This window comes from Zonotrichia albicollis, chromosome 8 (assembly GCF_047830755.1).
Source record: "Zonotrichia albicollis isolate bZonAlb1 chromosome 8, bZonAlb1.hap1, whole genome shotgun sequence".
Classification (NCBI taxonomy): domain Eukaryota; kingdom Metazoa; phylum Chordata; class Aves; order Passeriformes; family Passerellidae; genus Zonotrichia; species Zonotrichia albicollis.
The window spans coordinates 2,883,913-2,909,221 of NC_133826.1; the positions used below are offsets into that span (position 1 = coordinate 2,883,913).

Sequence of the window (25,309 nt, forward strand, 5' to 3'; positions counted from 1 at the left end):
GGGAACAAACCCCACCAAGAGGGGTAACAGTGACCATGGCAGTGTTTAACCAGGACATCAAACCAGATATCCAGATGTGTGACCCTGTGGGGAAAGATGATAATGGGATTATGCATCCATGCTGAGCACAGCCAATGTTACATAAAATATAAATATTTTATAAAAATATTTCTATATATAAATATAAATATGTAACTGATGTTTTATACATGTGTGACACCAAATTAATTCTCTCCAGTGCTTTCAGGCAGAGGGACATTAACTGCTCCACCCTGGCATAATCACTTTACCTCCACAGGCCCTATGGATGTCACACTCCCAGGGGGTAATTGCCATGGGATTAATTACAGGGAATTTAGGGGCATTACAGTGATTCCTCATTGCAGGATAATGAGGTGGGAGTCCCTCACCTCTCCTGCTGGCCCCACCACCACATCATAACCCACTCATGAGCTGGCCAAGAAATGCCAACATCCCCGAGATGGCTCCTGGTGCTGTCACTGCCCAGAGCAGGAAATTCCAGGTCTTTCCAGGTGAGGAAGATGATGGAAGGACTGTGAACAGCACACGGCCCTTCTAAAGTAAAGGCTCTGCCCCCAAGTCCTCAAAGCAAGGCAGGAGAACCCTTAAAACAACAGGAAGCAGAGGAAAATTTCTGCCAGAGCAGGTTTAAATTGGATATCAGGGCATGCAACAGCTTTTAACACTGACTTAAATTAAAATACAGAATAAAACAAATGCACAACTACTTATGCAACTGAGCTTTATTTAGAACCTTTGAAGTCATAAAACGTCTCCTTGTACTGATCTACGTAAACATCCAATCAGGAGGTTTAATTGCTTTTTCCCTTGCACAGAAATGAAGTTTTAAACAAACCAGAACACCCCCACCCAGACAAGCGTGGAGCAAACTGAATTCTCTGCCTTGGCCCTGCACATGGAGCATGGTCACTGGTTTATCAATTAGTTGCAATATAATTGTTTAATTTTTTTTGGCAGTAATATATTCGAACACACAAAGTGCAAATTACAAGAAGCAGAAAATGTTCTTCCTCCTTCTGAGCAATGAGAAGTGCAAAATGTCTCATCAGCCCATAAATTCTATTGTTTATGTCTATGAACTGCATGTGCATCACAGGCTGATAAACAGCCATGGATTAAACAACTTCATGGATTAAATGTGGCAATGTCTCAGGGTGGGTACAAAAACACAGCACAGAAGAATCATTCCCTTTGGTTGATAAATCCCACACACTGCTGCTGAGGGTTCCTCCTCACAGCTCACCCTCAACTCCTGTGCAAGCAGAGCAGTCTGTCCAGAATTCTCCAGTTTTCCACACCTGGAGAGATCCCTGTGCTCTGCAGTCAGGATTCCACTCACACCTCACCTGGCAAATCAAACAGGACACTGGGAGCCCACTGAAAATGAGAAGTCTCTTCCAGGCACTATTAAGGGAATACCCACCAATGGTTCCAGCAGGCTAAATGCACTTTGTGATTACCTAAAGTTATGGAAAACTTTCCAAGGAAATAAGGAAAACCCTTTTCCATGAGAACTTATCACAGCATTCCTGTCTAAATGTAGTTCACCTCGCTTCAGGACTGGTTCCTGAATGTAAAATGGGGAAAATTCCACTCAATCACACAGAACAGCTGTACCTGTAACACCTCCCTGCACTGCTCAGCTATTATACTGCAGATTTTCAACCTTCTTTCCATTCAGTTCCTGGAATTTTTCACACAAAATGAGCAGCCAATTCCGACCCCACCCTCCCTTTGATTTCTCCCAGCTACACCACCATTATAAATTATGCCAAACAGTTCCAAATCAGAGTGGGCTGCTTCCTCCAAACCCCTCCTGCTCCCCTGGACAGGAAGATTAACCCCCAATGCCTTGCACTGCCAGGAACCTGCCTGCCAATTCACCTGCTAAATCACCAAGGCCACATCACTCACACCATCACTGCTTGAGGGCTGGGACATGGAATGAGGTTGGGAACTTTTGGCTGAAGGTTCCTGCACCCCACCCCCAGCGTGGGACCAGCCTTGGGAAGGATTCAGACCCCAAAAAACTGGCTGGGGATTCAGCTGAGCTGGAGGGGGTTGAGGAGCCTCATCCCAAAGTGCTGCACCTGGCTGTGGGAGAGCATCCCAGCCCTGCCTGGTGTTACCCAAAATTGGCTCTGGCAGCCCCCAGAGAGGAGCATCCTCCAGGATCCATGGAAGCCCCTTCCTGCACTGCCTGATCCTGGGGAGACTCTTGGAAATGCGCATGAGCTTGGTGGTTAGGATGAATCCATCGAGCTGGAGGGACTGCTCACCATCACTCCTAGAATTACAGGATCACATTCCCAAAGCAAACTTTTTGTCTTCATTAAAGTTTCAGGATGAACAATTATGCTGCAGCTTGGCACGACAACAACTGCCTTTGTATGCGACATGCCTGGCATATATCAGCACATTTCTTCTCAAAAAATAGAATTAGAACAGAATGAGCTACGCTGTTGTTGTTCATGCTGCCTAAATATCTGAAAAGGCTCAAACATTTTAAAAGCCTAAAAAAATAAATTTCCCTCTCCCCTCGTTTATTTTTCATGCTAAAGGCTGCAAATTGACACATCACAGTAATTACCTCTGACTAACTTCCACAGACCTACCCAAAGAGATAAACATGAGAAGTTCACATTTGACTATCAGACTTACTGTGCCGAGCACAAATAATTTCCCAGAGGAGAATTTGATATTTCATCATTTGGAACAGTGGTAATTTAATTACATTGCTAATGTTTTCTGGCATACTTGAAAGAACAATTAGCATAAGTAAATCACGAGTGAGATGACAAGTCACTCAGCATTTATTTCTGCCCCTCAGATGAGATCAGTTGATGATCTGAAATTCTCTTTTGTGCGCGAATTGATTCCAGGTTCAGCAGTCGAGGTTCAGAGCAGCGGGGACAAACCGAGGTGTCAAATAAAGCACAATGAGTCCTGTCCTTTGAAGTTCCTTAATTAAACCTTGTCCAGGGGAACCTCTGAAGCCACCAGAAGTCGTGGAGGGCGGGGAGGAAGGCTGGAAAGTCGTGGGAGGCTGGATGAAGCTGGAGACGCACCTGGAGCGGTGGGAACGCGGCTCCGGGCTCTGCTGGGGCTGGGCAGTGTTTGACAGCTCTGCTGACGGCCCCAAGGGCTCAGTGTGTCTCAGGACAGCACTGTCAGGGTCACTGTCCCCTTCTGGCGCTTCAGGATGGCCACGGCCTGGTCGTGGGTGACGCCTTCCAGGGCCTCCCCGTTGACGGCCACGATCTGGTCCCCGCGCTTCAGCCGGCCGTCGTCGGCTGCCGCGCCCTGAAACGGCAACACGGGATCTGTGTGAGACCCACGGGGTTCCTGGGGCCTGGAATGAGGCCTGGAGAGGGGGATGGAGCTCTGGGGATCCCTCAGGGCAGGAGAAATGGGGGGATGGAGCTCTGGGAACCCCTCACGGGGGATGGAACTCTGGGGATCCCTCATGGAGAAATCGGGGATGCAGCTCTGGGAATGCCTCAGGGCCAGGAGAAATGGGGGGATGGAGCTCTGGGGATCCCTCAGGACAGGAGAAACGGGGGATGGAGCTCTGGAAACCCCTCAGGGCCTGGAGAAATGGGGGATGGAGCTCTGGGAATCCCTGAGGGGGGATGGAGCTCTGGGAATGCCTCAGGGCCAGGAGAAATGGGGGATGGAGCTCTGGGAACCCCTCGGGGCCAGGAGAAACGGGGGATGGAGCTCTGGGAACCCCTCAGGGGGGATGGAGCTCTGGAGATCCCTCAGGGCAGGAGAAATGGGGGGATGGAGCTCTGGGAATCCCTCTCATGGACTAATGGGAGGATGGAGGTCTGGGGACCTCCCATGGCCAGGAGAAATGGGGGATGGAGGTCTGGGATTCCCTGAGGAGGGATGGAGGTCTGGGAATCCCTCAGGGCAGGAGAAATGGGGGGATGGAGCTCTGGGGATCCCTCAGGGGGGATGGAGCTCTGGGAACCCCTCAGGGCAGGAGAAATGGCAACTCTGAGCTCCCCCCGAGCGCTGCTGCCCATCACTGCCCACCCTGCCAGGGTATGTGCCCAGGAAGGGAGAGCTGGCTCTTCCCTGGAAAAAGGCCTGGGGAGGGACTAGTTCTGGATTTTATGGTCATGGAGAAGCTTGCTAAAGCAGCATTTAAATGTACTCCATGCCTGAGAAACAGTGGGGAGGAAAAAAGAACCAAGCTGGGCATTGCCCCCAGCCCCAGCAGAGATGCAGAAATGGCCTTGGGTTGTTCAGGTTGAACATCAGATTAATATTTTTAAATTTTTTTCACCAAAAGGTGCCAAGCATTGGAGCAGACTGCCCAGGGGAGTCCCCATCCTTGGAGGGATCTAAAAGCCATGTGGATGTGGCACTTGGGGACATTGGTTGGCAGTGCTGGGGGAATGGCAGGACTCGGTGATCTCAGAGGGCTTTTCCAACCTAAAAAGTCCTGAAAGCTTCCACAGAGCTTTAGAAATGACTCCTCTCCTCCAGACATCTCAGGGAAGTTCTGTTACCTAAATCCCAAGCCCTGCCTGCCCTCTGTTGGCTCACAGTGTCTCTTTCTGCCCCACCTGCAGGAACTTCAGGCTCCATTTAGGATTTCTCAGTCATGCTCACATCTAGAAACTTGTAGCCCTAAGCATCCACTAAAAGGCACAATATTTTAATAATTTCAATTTGTACAAATACCAGATGTTTGTGGTTTGAGCCCCAGAAGAGCAGGAGCAGGAGATATGGCTCCTACTTTACCATCACCTACCCCAGCACAAGTGACAGCAGGTAGGCACAGGGCATGTGACAGACCTCACAATTATTTTATGGCAAGTATCCCTAATTCCCACTGGTTTTCCTTCCTCCCCTTCCATTTCCTGAAGGTGTGGCCATGCCTGACAAGCCTTGCTGGCTCATTTTTAGCAGGGGATGGCTGGGAACAGGGCCATATCTCCCTCCTGTAAAATGCTGTATTATGATTCTTCCCCAGCCTCAGAGGCTGGAGCTCTCTGTACCTGGCAGGGACCCCCCAGTCCCCCCAGACACTCAGGGCTGGGATCAGAGCTGGGCTAATTCCTGTTTGTTCATCAGGACACAACATCTCTGCAATTTCCTCACTCCTGCACAGTGGGGAGAAAAGATGCCTTCAATACCTCCTGCAAATCTCTTGAAGATTTACAGATAGGAAACTGCCTTATAAATATTTTAATGTACAAAGCCAAGTTTCTCAAGTACACAGAGCAATTTTGCTGAGACAAAGCGTCTTGTTTCAGCCATCAGAAATATGAAATATAAACTGAGAAGCCAGACATGAGTTCTGGGTCCACTAACTCACAGCAGCCTACTCAGACAGTACATTTTGCTTTTTGCTACATAATATATTAACCAAGCCAAATCTTAGGTTTATTTTTAAAGATAATACAGGAAAAAAGGGGAGAAAGCAAAAAAATAAAAGATACCTTGGCAAATATAGTCTTGACATAAATGGGCAGGTCTCCATGGGGACTTCCATACCCCCCTACAATGCTAAATCCCAGTCCATCAGAGCCTTTCTCCAAGGTAATAATCTTGGGCTGAGGTGCTCTGAAAACACAATAAATATCACTCAGATTAGCAGTGTCTGTCTCAGGAACACTTACACTGACATTTATCTACCATGAAGTTCTTTCACACAGTCACAATCCATGACCCTTGCACTGGAACATTCCTGCAAAGCCCAGAGTTCAAAGGCTGCTCTGTGTGCTCCAGCTCCTCACTAGGAAAAAAATTATTTTTAAGGATTGTATTATACCCACATGCCTGTGCTCATAACTCCAGAGCTCATTAGCTGGAGCCTGAACTCTTCAGGGGTTTCCTCTGCCTACACTGACCAAAGGAAGATTTTTTTTTGTGGAATTTAGACCACTCATATGAATTGATCTATCTCATATTTGAAATTACATGTAATTTATAATTATTTTGAAATAATTATTTAAAATGTATTTTAAATAAATTTATTAAAAATTAATTTTTACTTGACTATTTAAATTAATTTTATTTATGTAAAAAATAATTAGGTGTGTAGGAAGAGCTGCTGTGGACAGAAGGTGGTGGCACAGCTGCCCAGGACAGTGGTGGAGTGCCCAGCCCTGTGTGGATGTGGCACTTGGGGACAGGGGTCAGTGGTGGCTTTGGCAGTTGGACTCCATGATCTGACAGAGCTTTTCCAACCTAAACCATTCCATGATTCCATGGAAATAATTTGGCATCTTCCACCTCTCTAAAGGTGCAGCCCAAGCTGAGTAATATCTGTGCATTTTTTAGGATTTACCTAATTCTGCTTCATATTTTCACCTCCAAATTTCCCTGCTGCCTTGATATGAAAAAAGAATTGAAATCCTTCTGCAAAGCAAGCAGTTCTCCTTTGGGAGCAGCAATAAAACCAGTATCTCACATTGTAAGATCACAGAATGCAGCACAAGGAGCTCAACTTTTACACTCAACCCTCCTGAGGTAGGGCAGCAACTTAAAATAAATAGAGTGAACCACAGAATGGAGAGCAGAATGAAAATGATGAGCTGAAATGGAGAATAAATGAATTTCAAAATGGTAACTGGGATGCTACAGTGAGAAAAGCACACAATGGGAAATGATGCATGGCAGGGCTGGACCTCCAGCTTCCATCACCACACACAAGTGCTGCAAGCAGGAATGATTTTAATTCCATTTTTTGACTCATAAAGTGATAAAGATCGAAAAGACAAAGTCTTGTTTTGTAAGGTGTCTTTAACACCCCTGGCAGCAGTCAGCCAATACCCAATTATTTCAAATTGCTATGATCAAAAGTCCTTCCAGATGAGGAAGCCAATGGACAAGGGCAGAAATACCATGTCAGCACAACATTAGGAAAGAAAAGGGATACTTTTTCCTTGAAAAACACCCAGAAATAGTGCTTGGAAACACATTTTGTGCTTATTTACTCCAGCAATTTCTGTCAGCAGGCGAAGAGACAGCCAGGAGCCCACCACCAGCCTGGGGAAGGTCACAGAGCTTTCATTTTACAGGTGATGGAAAAGTAGAGACAGAAGCAGTGGGAGATACCTCCCTGCACCTTTCCCAGCCCAGGAATCCCCCCCAGCCCTGCAGGAACTCACTCAGGCTCCTCGGAGGGGTGCTCGGAGGGCAGGCTGAGGCTGCAGCCCGTGGACATGCTCTCCAGCTGGCTGGCAATGGCACTGATGTTGGTGTCTGCCACCACCTGGGCAACAGGGAGGCAAGGAAACACAGGTTGGAAAATCAGCTGCTGGCTTTTACCCCAAGTAAAACCCAAATTCTACTCTTAAATCTTCACACTTTCAGGTAAGAGGAGCAGCTTTTCTGGGGTTCAATGCAAATTTTGCTCTGAAGTTTCTCTTGCCCTCACAGGAGCATCACTCAGGCTCTGAGCAAAAGGGAAGAGTCTTTCTGGGCAATCCAGAGAAAAAAGCTGCTTTTCCAAGGAAAGAGAGCCAACACAAGGGGTCCAGGATTGCTCTTGAAAGAAACCACCACAACCTTTAAGAGAACACCAAGACCCAAGGGAACATTGGGCAAAACCCTGAAATGCCTCAGACTGGTTTGATTGATGTGTAGGGAACAAATTGATCCTTGGTTTTGATTTCTCTGAATTTTTAGCCTGAAAACAAGCTGGATTGTTCAACTTCCCAATTCTGGGTCCTCTCTTATTTTGAAAACATCCTGAGGGCTGGAGCACGTTTCTATGGAAAAAATTTCTATGGAAAAGGTTTCCATGGAAAAGGGTTCCATGGAAAGGTTTCCTTCTCTAGGCTGGGAGAGCTGGGAGTGCTCACCTGGAGAAAAGGAGGTTCCAAGGAGAGCTCAGAGCTCCTTCCAGAGCCCAAAGGGGCTCCAGGAGAGCTGCAGAGGGACTGGGGACAAGGATGGAGAGACAGGACAGGGAATGGCTCCCACTGCCAGAGGGCAGGGCTGGATGGGATACTGGGAAGGAATTCCTTCTGTGAGAGTAGTAAGGGCCCTGGTATTAACTTTATTTTTAATTAATTAATGCTGATTTTTTATTTTCTTTGTTTTTTTCTGGAAAATTTTCAAAGAAACCACCACAAAGTGGTTTGGGTTTGAAGTATTTACAGCTGAAAGGACATCAATTTCTCAACAGGTCCATGCTGTGGTTATCCCCTAACTCCATCTCCCTCTGAGGGGATATTCCTCTCTGCCTGACATTTACTGCAGCACAGGAGTTCAGCTCAGACACAGTGAGGAACAGCCAGGAAGCACAATTCCAATATTTCCTCCAGCTATGGCCCTATTTTATCAAAGTCAGCAGGTACTTCTTCCACTCATTGCTGTGAATTTCACTTTAAGGAAAACTTCCCTTTTCAAAGTAAGAAATGTGTTCTATAAATCTGTTTCAAATGAGTGCTCACAATTCTCCCATAGCAACATTTCCCTCTTTCCCAGCCACCTGGAGCCCAGAGGGTGATGGAGCCAGGAGGTTTCCATGCAAATTCTGCATCCCAGGACTGGGGTTCCAGGATGCCCCAAAGGAAAGGGGTCCAGCAGATGAGAACAGCTCCTGGCTCAGCCAGCACAGACCCCACCAAGGCTCCCTTCCTGTGCCATCACAGTAAGGAATTCCAGCCAGGATTTGTCTTTTTTTTGTTGTTGTTGCTCAATAAAATGAGGGTAAAACCAAATCTGTATTCAAAAATCTTCAGCTGGCAGCAAGAACACATCAGAGTTCAACAACCTTGTGAAAAAGCTCCCCCTTATCTCATTACTACACCTGCAGAAAAGAAATTAAATTAAACCAAGGCATCAAAACAGCTGAGAGGGATGATTGCTCCCCTGAGACCTTAATCTGCCATTTGCAAACAGCATTTGCAAACCCCTTCCTCCCCAGGATGTGCCCACAATAAGCCTTTCCAGCCCACTGAACACAATTATCTGACCCCTCAGAGCAGTGGCCCACCCTGATAATAAACAGAATTACTTCATGGCACCCCACTCGTGATGATCACAGTGATAGGGCTGCTCCTCTTGGAGGGTTTTGGTTAAAAAGGAGCAGTTTGGTGCTGGAGAGGCTCCTGTGCTTGCTGGGGAAGGGAAGCACCACCAGGCTTTGACACCACTCCAGGTGTTAAAACACAACACCCCACCTTCCCAGAGCAGGTTTCTGATAGAGGCAAACAGCCTCTACTCTATCCCAACAAACTCCATCATTTGAGAACAGCACCAAGCTCATTGCAATGAGGCAGAATGCTCAGAAGAAGGAAAAGAGCCAACTGACAGCCCCAAAGGCACTTCCAGAAGCAGCTCTTTGACCCAGTGGCACTTCTAGAAGCAGCCCTTTGTTTGTGGGAGCCACCCGGTGCCAGAGTGCCCCATCAGGAATATTTTTAAATCCATCATGAGGTGCAATATTGAGCTGTATTACAGCTTTCAAAGATGAGCAATTTTGGGTTCTGCAGCAAGCTTTCATTTTCTATTCAGGGAACACTGTTGACATGAAAAGTGAAATTGCTCAACGTTGGTAACAATATGATAACTATAATTTAACAGAGAATCCTCAGCTGGTGTGAATCTGTGTGTTTCCTCTGACTTCAATGGAACTACACAAAACACCATCTGCTCTGGAACTGGCTCATCACTTACTGGGTCAGCAGTTCATGGACAGACAAAACAAAGAATGAGCAAGTCTCAAACTAAGTTTATTATCATTTCATTGCCTCTTTTTTCTTCCCCCCCTCACCCCTGTTTTTTATAGTCTCATTTGTGTCATAATACAAGCAGGAAGCTTGCAAAAGTCCCTCAGGATGAGTTCCAATCCAAAATGCTGTGATGAAAAAGGGAGTTAAGACCAGATTTTAGTGGTGCCTTCAGCTTGTTTTCCAATTGTTGCAATAATTCTGCTAAAGAGGAGAATTTTGAATTCTAACTGGCAAGTATTTCCCCCATTTCCTTGTGTAAACATAAAAATAAACTATGGATCAGCACAGTGGCAGGCAGCAATCAGAAGCAATGTGGCAGAATTTGTCCCTTTTAGCTCCCAGAGAAACACAGCAGTGACAGCTCTGTTTTCTCTCTTCACTGTTTTATCCTTCACCTGATGAATAATCAGTTCCAGGCAGCTCTGACTCAGTGATGATTCCATCATTTTTCCTAAATTCTGCTAGAATTTCCTTCAGGGACAAGGAATCCACCCTGTGGATCCCTGTCTCATTACATCACAAGCACACACACACATTTTCTTGTTCCTAGTTAACTTCCAATTAAAAAAAAAAAACAAACCCCACAACTTGGAAGCTTGTTGATTTATCACGTGTGGCAACAAGTTATTTTGTTCCCTTTGTTGTGCTTTTACAGAGCCATGCTCACAGCCTGTGTGAATGGCAATAAAGAATTTTTGAATGGAAATGATTTCTTGCTCTCCTTCTGTGTAATTCCCACCAGCAAAGCACCCTGCAATTCTGTGATGCCTTATGCCAGGGATGCTCAGGGATTTTTTTTTCCTTTCCTGAATGCCATTTATCTACCCTGCTGCAGCTGCATGTTCAATTTATCACCATACCTGCAGGATAATGCTCCCATAAGCATTCTTTAGTAGATTAACTGCATCTGCATGAGACAGCCCATCCAAAGGTTGCCCATTAATGCTGACAATCCGATCTCCAACCTGAAAATACAACAGCAATGGAAAATTACCAGCATTAGGGAAAATTAAAAATTAAGAATGCTTAAAATTCCTCGTGAACTTGGCACTGCACAGTCATGCTTCTCTTTTGCAGGATCCCTTTTGTGAGGATTCTGCACTGCCAGTGATCATTTCCCATTCTTTTTTTAACACTAACAATATGATCAGAGAAAACAAAGATGGGTTGTGTTTTGCTCTTTCTATTTGCAAGCAGAGAGGGAGGGGGATTTTCTCTGCTGTCCTCCCATCCAGAAAGGATTCATTTGTGCCTGAATGTGCAGACAAGTTCATATTCTTCCAGACCTTGTAAGCACGTGCTGAATGTTGTAGGGGAGAGAAGGAACTTCTGATATTAATCCAATTAACCTGGATGATTTCTTCTTCCTACACACAGAAAAATGATGTCGACCCTGCCATTGTTTAATTCCATCAGAGACAAGGCAGGAGTGTAGCAGCATGTCCTAATGAATCTCATGGGCCAAAGCACGTGGATCTGCATAATAAATTCTTCTCAATCCTCCTGATTCCTTGAGACTCTCTCCAAAACTGGAAGTGTTCACCATGGCCATGCCTGGAAACCCACACACTGACACAAGTGCCTTGTTTTGCTGTTTATTTAAGATCAAACAACTCATTTCTGACCTGGTTTCTTCTTTCTTTCATTTCTGGTTGGAGCTCTAAAGATGCCCAGTCTGGAGTTCCCAAAATACCTGTGGTTTCCAGAGGGCCTCTTGCTGCCCTGCCTGGTTCTGGATGAACACAGACATCCCATGACCACTATAAATGCATTTCAGCTCTTTCTCTTAACATCACTTTCCCAATATGGGCAGCAATTGCCAAGATGGGAAGAGAAGGGCAGGTTTGTTTTTTGGGGTGGGTTTGTTTGTTTGTTTGTTTTTTCCTTGTTGTTGTTGTTTTGCTTTTATATAAATAGAGGCAGAGCAGTCTGTGAGAGATTATCACTGACAGCAGATGCAGAAGTTCTTGAGGCTTCAAGGGACAGGTGGGAGATGAAACAGGAAATATTAGGGGCCTAATATTTCCTAATATGAGGAACTATTAGGAGACAGCAGGGCCCCTGTACTCACTCTGAGCCTCTGCGTGCGAGCAGCCACTCCGCTGGCCTGGATCATGGCGATGAAGATGGGGATGTCCCCCAGGGGACTGCCCTTCCCTCCTGCTATGCTGACACCCAGGGCATCATATGGGCCCTGGAACACAGCAAAAAACCCATCTGCAGCAGGGGCAACTGGCAGAGTGCAGGGTATGGCAGCACTGACTGCTTAGGTTGGTGGAACAGGAGAAAATGGGTCTGACACACACATCTCCTCACCCAAAGCACAGGCACACATCCAACCCTGAGTGCACACACAAATCATGCAGCCTGACTCGAGAGAAATGCTGCAAAAATGAACAGTTTCAGTGGAAGGAGCTGGCTTTGTGAATGGGCAGAAAACAACTCACTGACCCTTGTTATCTCCACAGTCCTCGGGCCCGTATCGGCGCCTCCTAATAAAGAAACAAACAATTAGCTTCTGTAATTAAGAGATAATATAATTAAGAGATAACACTGTCAGGTGACAACGGTCCCTTGCTGCCTAGGCAGAGTTATCACCAGGCAGGAGTGGAGGCTTCCTGTGCCAAGGCAAGCAGTGAGGAGGAGGAGGAGGAGGAGGAGGAGGAGGAAGGATGAATGTGGTGCAATCCCTCCCGGTGTCACCCTGACTCCCATTGTAGCCCAGGCACAATCTGTGGCACTGCAGCACTCTGCCAGCCTGCAGAACAGCCCTATTGTGCCCTCACTCAATTAAAGATTGGATTATTATTCCTAAATCCCAGCGTCCTTGCACAAAGGGCTCTGGGAATGGAGCGGTTCCAGGGATCTCCTCTTCTTCCCCTTTGGGCTGTGCTGGAAAATAATGGACAGGCAGGAAGTCAGGATGGTGTGCATCCAGTAAAAGGGTGTGGAAAAGTACTCAAAATACTGGGAAAAGGAAGGGAAAAGGGAAAGAAAATGGGAAGGAAAAGGGGAAAGAAAAGGGGAAGGGAAAGGGAAAAGAAAAGAGGAAGGAAAAGGGGAAAGAAATAAGGATGAGGAAAAGGAAAAAGGGAAGGTAATAAAGGTGAGAGGGAAAGGAAAAGGGAAAGAGGAAAAAAGGAACAGGGAAAAGGGAGGAAGGAAAGTGGGAAAGGGGGAAGGGAAGAGTGGAGAGGAGAATAAAAAGTAAAGAAAAAAAGGCACAGAGAGACTTCAGAGTTTAGTTCAAACTGCAACTTTTTCAGCCCAGGAAGCTGATAGTGTAGTCAGGTCCTGAGCTCTGCTACACCCACCCCTAACTGAATCAGCTTTAATGAAACTAGAAGGCTGGCAGAGAAAATCTCCTCCAAAATTCCACAATTCCTACCCCCCAGACCAGCACTCCCCACATCCATGCAGGTGTGCCTGGGCAGGAGCTCTGTGGCACTGGGAGCCCAGCCCTGGGACACCAAAGCAGGGTCAGGAAATGCCCAGACAGCACCACGAAGGATAAAGAGGCCCAAAAGCCACCAGGCTCCTGCAGAAGAAATGTCTTCTCCTCCTGCCCATGGTCAGATGTGAGCAAAGATTCCCAAATCCTGGAGCCACCCTCTCCAGGCTGCTGCAGGTTTTGGATTTTTAACACTCTCTAAACCTGCAAACTGGGCATTGTGACTCTCTCATTACAAAACACCCCTTTATGCACTCAAGAGCAACGGAGATATAAATGAGGTGGTGGCAGCTTTATTCCCTGAGAAAACCATTCCTAATGTGAGAACCATGCCTGTGCTAAGGCTCTGACAAGGGGAATGGCAGGGCACAGGAATTCTGCACTTAAAACAGAGGGGCCACTCCTCCTCCAGCAGAAATAAAAATAATAAAAATAATGTCATCTTCTGGGAAGTGTTTGGGTCTAAAAACATCCGTGGGGCATCTTTGGGGAGGCTGGGCAGGAAAGGCAGACTTGAGTGCTCAGTTTGGCTTTCAAAGCAGCAGGGTACAGAGCAAACCCCATCAGCTGTTCTGACAGCTGCCCAGCTTGTACCTGAGCCTCTCTGGGCTGTGTCTGCTGAGGATCTCTTGGTGCTGACAAAGTTCTGCAGGCTGGAGAGGACGGGGGCGAGCGCGGGGTGGAAGTGGCTGTGGGCACTCTGCTGGCTCGCCTGAGGGTGAAAATAGAGAACAAAACCCATGAGTCAAACCCCAAAGCGAACTTTAAACCAGACCCTGTGACAGATGGGAGCAGCTGTGCTCTGTGCCAGCCACGCTGGAAATGCCACATTGGCCACGCCAGTGCAAACCCCTCTGTGAGGGGAACTGACCAAAATCTCCCCGTGGAGGTGAAGTCACCACCCCTGCAGGGATGGAACAGATGTGTGGATGTGGCACTCGGCACAGGGGTTAGTGCTGGGCTTGGCAGTGCTGGGGAATGCTTGGATCTGATGGCCTCAGAGGGGTTTTCCAACCTCAGTGATCCTGTGGTGCTGCTCACAGTGCTACACACCCTTATTCCACATTTATGTGTTGCTCAGGTCAGCTTCAGACAGTGTTCCTCTCTCTCAGCTGCTCCCTGGGTGTCCTACACCTCAGGAGAAGGGGAAATGAAATTATGGGCACCTTCCCTGTGGTGCCCCTGCATGCCCAAGCACCCAGGAGGACCAAGAGCTGCTCTCTCACATGAGGGGGATAACAGGGACACCCATCCTGTCACTGGCAGGAATCTTTGCTGGTTTAGCTGAATACACTGCAATTGCTCCTCCTATCTGCCCAAGAACCCCCTCTCATTTCTAGAAGAACATGGCAGATGACACAGGAGAGCCTCCAAAGGGAGAAGCTCACTCCTGCTGCCCTTCCCATTTCCCTCCGTTTCCTTCTCTCCTTTTCTGCTTTTATCTTTGATGCCTTGTGCAGGCTTCCCTGGAGCACAGTTCCAGAATCAAGCAAGGATTTATTTCAAGGATCTCCTCCATGGGTCCACCCTGGGCAGCACCAGAGCCCAGCCAGGGCTGCACCCAAGATGAACCAAAATGGCCCCAAAATGCACGAGGGGCACGGGCTCTGTCCCTGGGATCAGTTCTGCTCCATTTGCACCTTGCAGTTCATTGTCCCATCCCAGCTTTAGCCCAGGCAGTCCCACCCTGCTTGTTTTTCTCTCTCCAGCCCACGGGGTTTGTGCTCTGGGGCTGAGATTTGGATCATTTGTCCTTGGTGCCCAGCTGGAGCAGGAATTATTTTGTCTCCTGCTCTGTGCACAGAGCTCACCATTCCCTCATGTGAAGCTCAGAACTGCAGACTAAAGCAGCACAGAATCTGAATAATATAAAATTTAAAACCTGAGGTATCATCTTCAGGCTATGACCCTTGAGGAAACCCAACCATCAATTTAGGAAGTGCACCTGAACAGGTTCCACCGAGGGCCAGACCTTTCCCACTGAGCTGCCTTGTCCAAAACAAAGACCTGCTCCATCCTTGTCCATGCAGAGCAGAGATTTCTCCCCAAACCCACCAGCTGGTGACTCAAGATCCCTGACACATTTATCCCACTGGCCAGAGTGCAGCTGTCAGTGACAAACACCAGGCACAGCACAGCTCCCAGCCCTGGGTGCCAATCCATGGCCCAGTTAACAACATTTGCAATGCCTGTCAAAGAAACCCTTGTTTCTATTTCCAGGGCTCAAGGGATGCAGTGGGCCCAGAAAAAAGCCAAGTGAGGACAAAAGGTCTGGATGCTCTTGGCCAGCACCTTCTAAAGCAGAGCTTGCAGTTGTGCAAATCACTCAGGCTGGTTTGCTGCATCATCTGCCAAGATTTTTATAACTCTTGGAAGGGTTTTGGTGAGAAACATTTATTCAGTTTTCAAAATCACCAAGTCACTTCAGAGCAGGGAGATGAAGGCTCTCAAACGACTCTGCATCAAGGAGATTAGGATTTCTTGTGTTAAAAGAAAGGCAGGATTTACCAGGTTCCTGCAAAAGCCTCTTATGCTACAAAAAAGGGAGATGATGTCATTGGATCTGAATTTTTACCTAAACTCACATTAGATATTATGGCATTTTGCTTCCCTTTCAGCTTGAGCTTCACATGGTAAAACCAGGTGGGCAATTTTTAGCTGTCACTTTTTGATTACCTTGATACAATGGCCAAAACAAAATCTAATACCTGGCTGCTGACTTAATGCAATCAGTGCAATTTCCCTCTGTTCCTTCACCTCTCCCTGCCTGCTGCATGCATTGCAGATGTTTCTCCAGAGCCAGTATTTTTAAAGCTGGGTTCAGCCCAGCTGTTCCCACATGGTTTTAGCCCCTCCTGGTTCCTCAGCACCTCCAGCCAGCCAGGGCCACTGCTGGCCCTCAGGAAGTGAAGAAATCCTGCCATGCTGTGATAATTTTGGCACCTTTTTGGGGCTGTGAAGAAATCCCGCCATGCTGTGATAATTTTGGCACCTTTTTGGGGCTGCTCATGGACAGAACCCTTCCAGACCTCCTTAAAAACATTCCTGCTTTAACTCACATCTCCCCTAAGCCTCCTATGGCCCCTCCTCTCTGTTTCCAAAATACAAACCCTTCTTTTAGCAGTGCTGGATCCCCTCATGTGCAGCTTCCCCGTGGCCAAAGCCCCCCACAGCCTCACCCTGCTGTGATCCCCCCTTTTAGACACTGCCACCCTAAACAGAATGGCAAAGCAGTTGATTTTCAGAAGGAAAACTCATTAAGAAGAAGTTTTCCAAGTCACTGTTTCTTGTTTCTCCCCCTGCAATGCTCCAAGTTTAACACCAAGAACTGGAGTCTGAGCAGAATGGGGGGCACAGGGAGAGGGGACAGGCCCTGCTCTGATTGAGAAATGAATTGTTGTCCTCGCTTCAGGTAAAGAGCAAGCGAAGCAGGAAATTGCTCTGTGTTCTCTTGGAGGGGAAAGCAACTCTCCTGTGGTTCTGCTGGAAGATAGGCAGAGATACAGTTTGGTTCCATTAGCTCCTTTTGATAGACAAAACAGCTGCACTAAATAGATTCAGGCAGTTTTTGCAAGTCTTCAAACCAAAAATTTCTGGGCATCATCACTTGAGAAAGATATTCCAGATTTTTGGTGTGTCTTGGGAAGACACTCCTTCAGCAATAAATACATTAACCAGCTCTTCTGCTCCGTCAGCATTTCAGCACTGAAAATGATGGGGATAAAATGTTGTGTTCCCCACCCTCAGCAGTGTATGTGGGAGGATGAGCTCCATGTGCACATCTGTGCACCATCCCTGTGCTCTGCCCCTCACAGCTCCACTTTAAACAGAGGAATTTGTCACTAACCTGACTGTTCTGGGATGTTTTCCTTGATGACAGCCATGACCCAGCTCGCAATCTCCCAAGCTCAAGATGCACCAGGCCTTGGGCACACTTGGAAAAAAAACCAAAAAAACAAAAAACAACCCACAATGTACAATTTAAGTAGACATATAATATTTCATGCTCTCCTGGAGAGAATTATGTTTATATTCAGCACCACAAGTCCGTGAAGAAAGCCACAAGGAATGCTCAAAACATGAACACTTGTATTTAGACAATACAAAAAGTGGATTTAGGCTTGTCCTGAAGGTTCCTCCTGGTTGCTGAATTTAGTATGAATCTCCCCCCTTGCAAACTGATGGCCAATTTACTCAGGAAAAAGAAACAAAACCCCCAAACTCTTTAGCAGAGATTTGAAAAACCCTTCAGAGGCAAAATGCTGCAGAAAAGGGCGAATTTAACCCATATGGATCCAACTTAACAAAATACCCTCGCACCACCGGTTCCCAATTCTTAAATAGGTAAACTTTTGGCAAGGCACCAGCCCTGAATGGAAAAAGCAAGGAAATAATTAGCCTTTCCCCTGAAGAATGAAAGAAATCATGTGCAGAAACAGTGGTGGGGATGGCAGGGGGAAGCCCTGGGGGCAGATGCAGTTTGGAACAGAAATGGGTCTTCAGCATGCACTGATGGCACGCGTGGCCATCCCACCCCTGCCCATGGAAAAAGGCAGCTTCTCCCAGAATTTCAGGGTAAAATCCCCCCTGGAGGATGGGAAGCTGTGCAGGAACAGATTTAAGCTGTCATTTTAGGTCAGCACAGCAAAGCCAAAGATTTATTTCAGTTTTGGTTTGTGTTACCACTCCCGTTTCCAAGTGTTTCTCTAACACAGTTGCATTTTCAAATAAATGCCTAAATACTAAATGTGCCTTTGTGTTCCTGTTTCTTATCATCCAATTCCTAGAAATACACAGAGAAGTGACTTTAAATGAACCTCCCAGTTATTTCCAATGAAATTCCTGTCTCAGTAATCAGCTGGAGCTGTCCTGTGTATGGTAAATAGCACTTTAGGATAATTACCTTGCACAGTGTCAGTAACTGCAATTCAGTATCTCAGAATGTATTCTGTACTCACCTTAAGTGTAGTGGCAACAGTCTCTTGTGAGGCATTTCTCATATCCTCCCCATTTACAGACAAAATCTGATCTCCTTGAATTAATCTTCCATCTAGGTCTGCAGCTCCTCCTTTAACAATGTCAGAGATAAACACTCCACTTCCATTTCTAACAATGCAAGAAGCATATGGCTAATTACACAATCCAATATTCTTTGGGAGACCAATTTAGATTACTTGCATTTAAGAGACATTAAAAGAAACCTGTGAGCAGAGGAAGAACCAGTTTTACACCCCATTCAGCTGTGTAAAAAATCGATGACTTTTAAAACCACAGCAAGTTTTGCTAATATTTAATGCTGTCTTTCTCCTTGAACTACTAGTTCTGACTGTAGGATACATAGAGATTTATGGAAAACACCATTTATATGAATAGGATTGGTCTATAATGGAGTTAAACTATCTCCTGATGGGTTAGTGGTGGAGCTGGCAGGGTTAGGTTAAAGGTTGGACTCAGTGATCTTGGTGGGCTTTTTCACCCTGAATGATTCTGTGGTGTGAGCTGGTGCCAAATCTGGAATTTTTTCATCTTTCACCTGAAGCACATAACATTTCCCACCCTGAATTATACCTGGGCACCATTTAACAAATTTCAGCAATTGGGCTCTTTCTAAGGAGGGGATCCCCACCATGAAGAATTCAGGAGTAGCACTGGAAGTTCAGCTCAGAAGCAAAGGGAGGAGGGCTGGAGACTGTGATTACCATCTGCAGGGTAATTTACATAATCTAAATTAATTACCCACCCCACAATCTGCTCACAACACCTGGGTTAAACACTGCCACCCAAAAACTGCTACAGAAACTCTGCTGACCACGGGCAGTCAGGATAATGACACGGTGCTTTGTAATTGCAGAAGTAAATTATTTTTGGCAATGCAGGATGGCAACTCCAACGCTGAACAAGTGTCATGCCATAAATCTCTTTTAGCAAAGGAAGATTAAAACTATCAGTGCTCTGGTTTGAGTGATCTAATAGCAGTGGTTTAGAGATGTATAAGGAAAAAGTCACATTTTATTAGGCTGCTGTTACTTCCCACTGTATTCCTCTCTACAATTCCCTGACACAAGGGTGGAACCAGGACAGGACAAGAGGAAACGGCCTCAGGGGAGGTTTGGGCTGGATATCAGGAAGAATTTCTTCATGCAAAGGGTGGTCAGACATTGGCAGGGAGGTTTGGAGTGCCCATCCCTGCAGGTGTCCAGGGAAGGACTGGAGGTGGCACCCAGAGCTCTGGGTGGGTGACACTGGGTCAAAGGTTGGGCTGGATGACCTTGGAGGGCTTTTCCAGTCCCAGTGGTTCTGTATCTCAGGTTCTGCTCTGCAAACTGCTCTCTGCAGTGTGGCACAGCCCCCTGAGCTGCTCAGGGCTTGGGTCTAACTCAGCCTCTCACCCTCCACTGGCTTCAGTGCCTTTGAACCGAGCATGAGATCAATCCAACTCACAAATCCTTCTGCAAGGAGATAGGGTAGGTTTATCCTCCAGTTCAGAAACCAGAAGAGCCACGGTTAGGGCCTGCAAAGCCCTGAGACAGAGTTACCCTGATGGCACAGGAGAGTGAGCCCCCAGTTCTGCATGGGGTCCCCTCTCTGTGCTGGAGCTCCCCTGGGCAGCCACAGCCTCCAGTTCTCAGCTCTGTTCTGACACAGCAGCCAGAACCACAGCCCCATCCCATCCTGGGAGACATCTACATATAAAATTCTGCTCCTTATGGAGTCTTCCCCCTTTATTTCACATTCCATAATGTCTACAGTTGTTTCACACATCAAGATCCCAATTATTCCCCATTGGGAGCGCTGTCAGACCAGAGACACTCTTACCGTTTCCCAGCTATGCTGAGCCCCAGCCCTCTGCCCGTTTTCTTTTGGATATCCACAGAGAAAATCTCCAGGTTTTCCTCATCCTTGTAGTGTGCCTCGTTCCTGTACACCACCAGCTGCACCTTCTGGGGCGTCTGCCGGAGGGCAGTGATGGCCTCCTCGTGGCTGGCGCTGCGCAGATCGATCCCGTTCACCTGCAACCAGCAGCGTTTGCTTTCCCCATGACACGGATAAATGATCCTTTCATCACACCCTGCCCCTGGGTGACAGCCCACATTTGTCAATCTGACACCCCTTGGTGCTCTAATTGAGAGTTCCCATTCCCAGAGGGAGATCCTGGGTTTCCTGCGGAGTGTGAGCTTGGAGCTTTGTGCCTGTGCCTGCAGTAAATCCCAACAATCAGAACATTTGGGCTGGGAAGTTTTGGGTGTTCTTCCCTTCTTTTTAACCTCAAGCCTTTGGAAACTCAAGCAATGCTTCTTTCTCTGTGGGATGTGCTCCTTTGAGCTCCCTGTGTATCTCAGTACTCAGATCCCTTCTCCCCCAGCTCGGTAATATCATCAAGATCAAAACAGGGAATCAGAAGCACCAGCAAATAAATGGCCACAGAGAATCCCAGCAAATAATGGCCACAGAGAATCCCAGGCAGGATGTATTCAGTGGTGATTTTCCTTTTTCCCCAATAGATGGCACACCAGACCGCTGCTGGAGCAGCCAGCTAACACTTCTCCTACCAAAACCTGAGGTGGTTTCAGCATTTTAGCAATGTCAGAGCAAGAAGTTCTGCTTAAATGTTCCATTAAAAAACCCTATTGGAATGTGAAATTCAATCTAATTTTGCCAAGCCTGATCCACAAGTGCCCTTTAAGGTGTTTGCCAATATTTTGTCAACTAAATCATCTTTTATTTCTTCATACCAAAACATATCAATACTTAGACATTTTTGAAGTCTCTTTAGGAAGCAGCATGAACTGCAACAGAATAACCACAAATGTAAATCTACTTCCATGAGTTTTAAGGCTATGAAAATATTTCTCAGAATTTCTAGATATGCAAAGCTACAATAATATCTAATTTTACATTAAGATAATTAAGGCTAATCTTTATTCCCTATATTCTTTTGTACCAACTCTGCACACATTTATTTATAAGTGCATTGATATTCTTTCCTTGACACAGGCATCAACGTGTGCTTTATCACACTAATCTGAAACTAATTCAGCCATCTTTTTGATTAATACAGCTTTTAAAAGCTGAAATAATAACAATATTATGGCTCACAAACATTAGCACTTTCCTGTTTGGCCAGAGAAGAATTAATTAACCTGCTCCATTCTTACCCCCTAATTACTGTGCTCTGTTAATACCCCGTTATTTATAAAACCAAAACAACACTGGGCCTCAACGCTAACAAAAATATTTGCAGTGCAAGAGCTGTAAAGGCAACTCCCCAAGTACCCCTTGCTATTTTCCTAACCCTACACACCGAGGCCTTAATGGCCATGCTGGGAATTTGTCCTGAGCTGACAGCAGAGCTGCAAAGCAGCTGCTCTGAACCCCTGCCTGACGCAGGTTTCATTTGCAGACCAGCATTTCTCTCTTAACCCTTTCCCTCCATATTTTCCCTGCTTGTCTGGGGGAAAAACACCACATTTAATCCCAGCAGCCATTCCCAAGCTGAGTGGAGTGTGGCCTGGGGGAGCTGGGAGGGATGCAGGGAGGGATGCAGTGATGCAGGGATGCTGGCAGGGATGCAGGGATGCTGGCAGGGATGCTCACAGGGATGCAAGGAGGGATGCAGGGAGGGATGCTCACAGGGATGCTGGCAGGGATGCAGGGATGCAGGGATGCTGGCAGGGATGCAGGGAGGGATGCAGGGATGCTGGCAGGGATGCTGGCAGGGATGCAAGGAGGGATGCAGGGATGCAGGGATGCAGGGAGGGATGCTCACAAGGATGCTGGCAGGAATGCTCACAGAAAACTCAAGCCCCAGCCCAGGGGGCTCAAAGACCTCAGCACAGAACCCAACACCCCAGTGCCTTTGATTTAGCCCTTAGAAAAAACAATTGCCAACCTTTTATAAAGAATTACAAACCATGAAAGGTTAAGTAGAATGCCAGTGAATTTATCACAGAGTGAAAAAATAGATTTTTAAAGTTTTTAGAATGAAGGTTCAAAACGCAAGATTGAAGAATCTAAGTGTGGCCAGCCTTTCTCCTTCTTCTTGGCCTCCATCTCCTGCTGTGATGGTGGCACTTTTAGATTGGTTTAGAGTAGAAGCCCACTGTCTAACATAAGTGATAAGTATTAAACAGTAATTGTAAATATTGTACACGTAGTTTTTAGTATAAAAAGATAACACCACCCCAAAAGCAAGCAGAGTGCCTCTAACTGTCTTGCTGAGCAGATCTCAGCAAGACAAGAGAAAGAATTTTATAAATAAAATACAATAAACAACTTTAAGACCAAAAAATGAAGAGCTCTGACTCCTTTTTCGAGTGCCAAGCGAAGAAAAGAGACTCTCTAATATTTCTCAGAGTCTGTGGGGTTATGCTGGCAGGGATGCTGGGGGGTGATGCTCACAGGGATACTGGAAGGGATGCTGCAGCCACCTTCTCGTGCTCACCCCACGTTATCCCAGCTCAATGTTTGGATTTCAGGCAGAGCAGAGATACAGGAGTGGTGCTGGAAGAGCAGGGCTCCGAATGAAAGATTAAAGAGATGAATAATACCAAGCTATTGGACATGACAGCTGAACTATGTAATTCAAGAACTGCCTTGCTCAATTAAATTTAATGTATTCTCAATTTGTACCTTCAGTTTATATGAATATATAAGGAAATATGAATTTTTCAGGACGTTCTTGGTGACAGAAGGGAAGCCTTGAGAATGGTTCCTCTTCAACCTACAAGGGAGCTCTGCTGAACTGAAAACAAGTCTCCACAACCAAACACAGACACAGAGAATGTCATTTACCTCCAGAATCTGATCACCAGCCCACAGTCTGCCATCTCGGGCTGCTGCCCCTTCTTCATAAACTTCATGGATCACTATGGCATCCTGTGGGAAGAAGGCAGAGGCATGAATCCTGCTTCCCCATCAGCCCCAAACTGGCCACCATGACCCACCCCACACTCCCCACCATCTCCACAGGCAAAAACACAGCACTCCAAGCCAGAAGAAGCAAGACTGTAACACAGGTTTTTCAAATTTTCAGTGTTTTGGGATAAGAAAGCGACTCCTGTAATCAAAAACTGGTATAAAGGTACAAAGGATTTTGTTCCCCACTTCAGGGCAGTCTTGTCTAGAGCTTCTTCCATCATTTTTATGCATTGGCACCAGCAGCACATGAACTCAGTGTGAACTGTAGTATTAATATAGTCTACTTTTAATGATATTATTTAAAACCAGATTCTTTGGAGCTATGAATATTTTTAGGGACTTGGCATAGACCTCAGCTTTAAGCAAGAGCTGAATGCCTTGTGGTAAATAGCACTGGTTAAATCTGTAAGAAATGAAATCCAGAAGAAAGGAACAATGGCAAATGTTAGTTTATTACTGAGGTTGGAAAATGTAGGCAGTGGCAGATGTAGCTTCAGGGAAGGTTTCAGTGATTTAATCTTACTGCCAGCAATAGATATCCCCAAAGAAAAAGCATTACAAAGAACACACTGTTCTCTTGCTGGTGCTTTCCCTTTGCATTGTTCTGGTTTGTTTGTTTCTTTTTTTTTTTTTTTTGTTTAAAAAAATATATATAGGTGAGCATCCTGTTACAGAGCTTCAGCTTGCAGGATGGGATGCTCCTGTTCGTGTGCCAAACCTGCTCCTCTCTCAGCAGAACCAGCAAACCCTCAGCCTCAGAGCTGGCTCTGGGCAAACACCCGGAGATTTTAAATTCCACACGTAGGTCCTGGATAACCCAAGCTCAAATAACCCAACAGGAACAAGCCAAAGAGGAGCTTTCCCACAGAGCTCCCAAGGAAAGCTGGTGAGGTTGGAGCATGGGAACTCCGCTGTGGGATGGAGCAGGGGCAGGGAATTGCTGCTGGGGTGGGAAAAGTTTGGAGCTCTCCAAGTCTGGATATCACCCTTGAGTACATCTCTCACCATCAATTCGCCCCTTGGCCCATGATCCTTTCCCAGCACAGAAAAAAAACCAGAACAAAACTGCAGTGCCCTTCAGGTAACGCTCAGATCACGACACTCAGATCACAATTCCCTTTCATTCCCACTACAGCTCATTTAATGATGGGATCTTGCTGGAGCACAGCACCACTGCCACGGGTTCCCTCTGATCCATGGACACCAGTCCCTGAAAAAAGCCTGGGGGACTGCAAACACAAATGGATTACAGCTGATACTAGAGTTCCAGATGGGGGAAAAGGAGATTTCAATCTGCACAAATGAAGGGGACACACTATGAGCTGGGTAGCAAGTAATTAAGAAAATCAAAAGAGTGGTTTGATTAAAAAATAAAATAAAATACAGATATATACACACACCCCTGGCAACTGCAGGGTTTTTTTTGCAATAACTGAAGCAACAAATACGAAAAAAATAGAGCAGCACAGGCATGTCCATCTTCTCCCTGTTGTGGGGTTTGGGTTGTTGTGGGGTTTTGGTTGGTTGGTTTGGGGTTCAGGTATTTTTCACCTTTGTTTTACAAATGATGGTGTTACTCCAAAGCAGTGCAAGAGATTTTAGGCAGGGAGAAGTGGCCAATGAGAGAACACAAAATATTGACCAGCTTGTGAAGAAACATCATTCTCACCAGGGCAGTGGATGGCCAGGAGCTTTGGCAGAAAACTGACAGAAAATCATGGAATTGCACAGCGGGCATGTACACAGGATGGTCAAATTAAACCTTTTCAGACTGTATTTAATCTCATATTTCCTCAAATTTGAGCAAAGACCTTTCAATCACATCTTTTTAAGTTTGTTTTCCATCTGTGGTTGCTTTTAAAACATCCACCAACCTGGAGTTAGCAGCTTTTCCCAGCACTGCTTTATTAAATGTAAAACTGCACATACCGAAGGCTCAGACCCAGGAACCACCAAGTGTTATCAGCTTGGATAATCTGCATCATCTATTTGAAAAGGCAACACTTCAGTGCTACACTGTGGTTCCTGCATGTGTGAGAAGCCAGACCCAGGACTAAAAATACACATGGCATGAAAAGGTACATTCCTGCTCGCTCTGTGCCTACCCTGCAGAAGGAAACATCTCGTTGATCTGCCAAAACACTGTTTTTCTTAAGCGGGATTTTTTTTAAAGTAGTGTAGCTGAACCAGGCTT

At 46.3% G+C, this 25,309-nt stretch overlaps 1 protein-coding gene across 2 annotated transcripts in view; it reads right to left on the reverse strand.

Annotated features, from left to right (window-relative positions):
• Positions 1-736: 736 nt before the first annotated feature.
• PATJ (PATJ crumbs cell polarity complex component) overlaps positions 737-25,309 on the reverse strand; it is a 145,627-nt gene continuing 121,054 nt past the window's right edge. For both annotated transcript variants that reach the window (XM_074545682.1, XM_074545681.1), the window contains exons 34-44: positions 22,990-23,073; positions 20,014-20,207; positions 18,156-18,303; positions 17,045-17,131; positions 13,792-13,909; positions 12,198-12,238; positions 11,818-11,940; positions 10,607-10,711; positions 7,173-7,276; positions 5,499-5,622; positions 737-3,345 (exon numbers count right to left, since the gene is read on the reverse strand). In XM_074545682.1, coding sequence (XP_074401783.1) covers positions 3,199-3,345; positions 5,499-5,622; positions 7,173-7,276; positions 10,607-10,711; positions 11,818-11,940; positions 12,198-12,238; positions 13,792-13,909; positions 17,045-17,131; positions 18,156-18,303; positions 20,014-20,207; positions 22,990-23,073 — 1,275 coding nt within the window. In that variant the 3' untranslated portion in view covers positions 737-3,198. The remainder of the gene's footprint in view (positions 3,346-5,498; positions 5,623-7,172; positions 7,277-10,606; positions 10,712-11,817; positions 11,941-12,197; positions 12,239-13,791; positions 13,910-17,044; positions 17,132-18,155; positions 18,304-20,013; positions 20,208-22,989; positions 23,074-25,309) is intronic.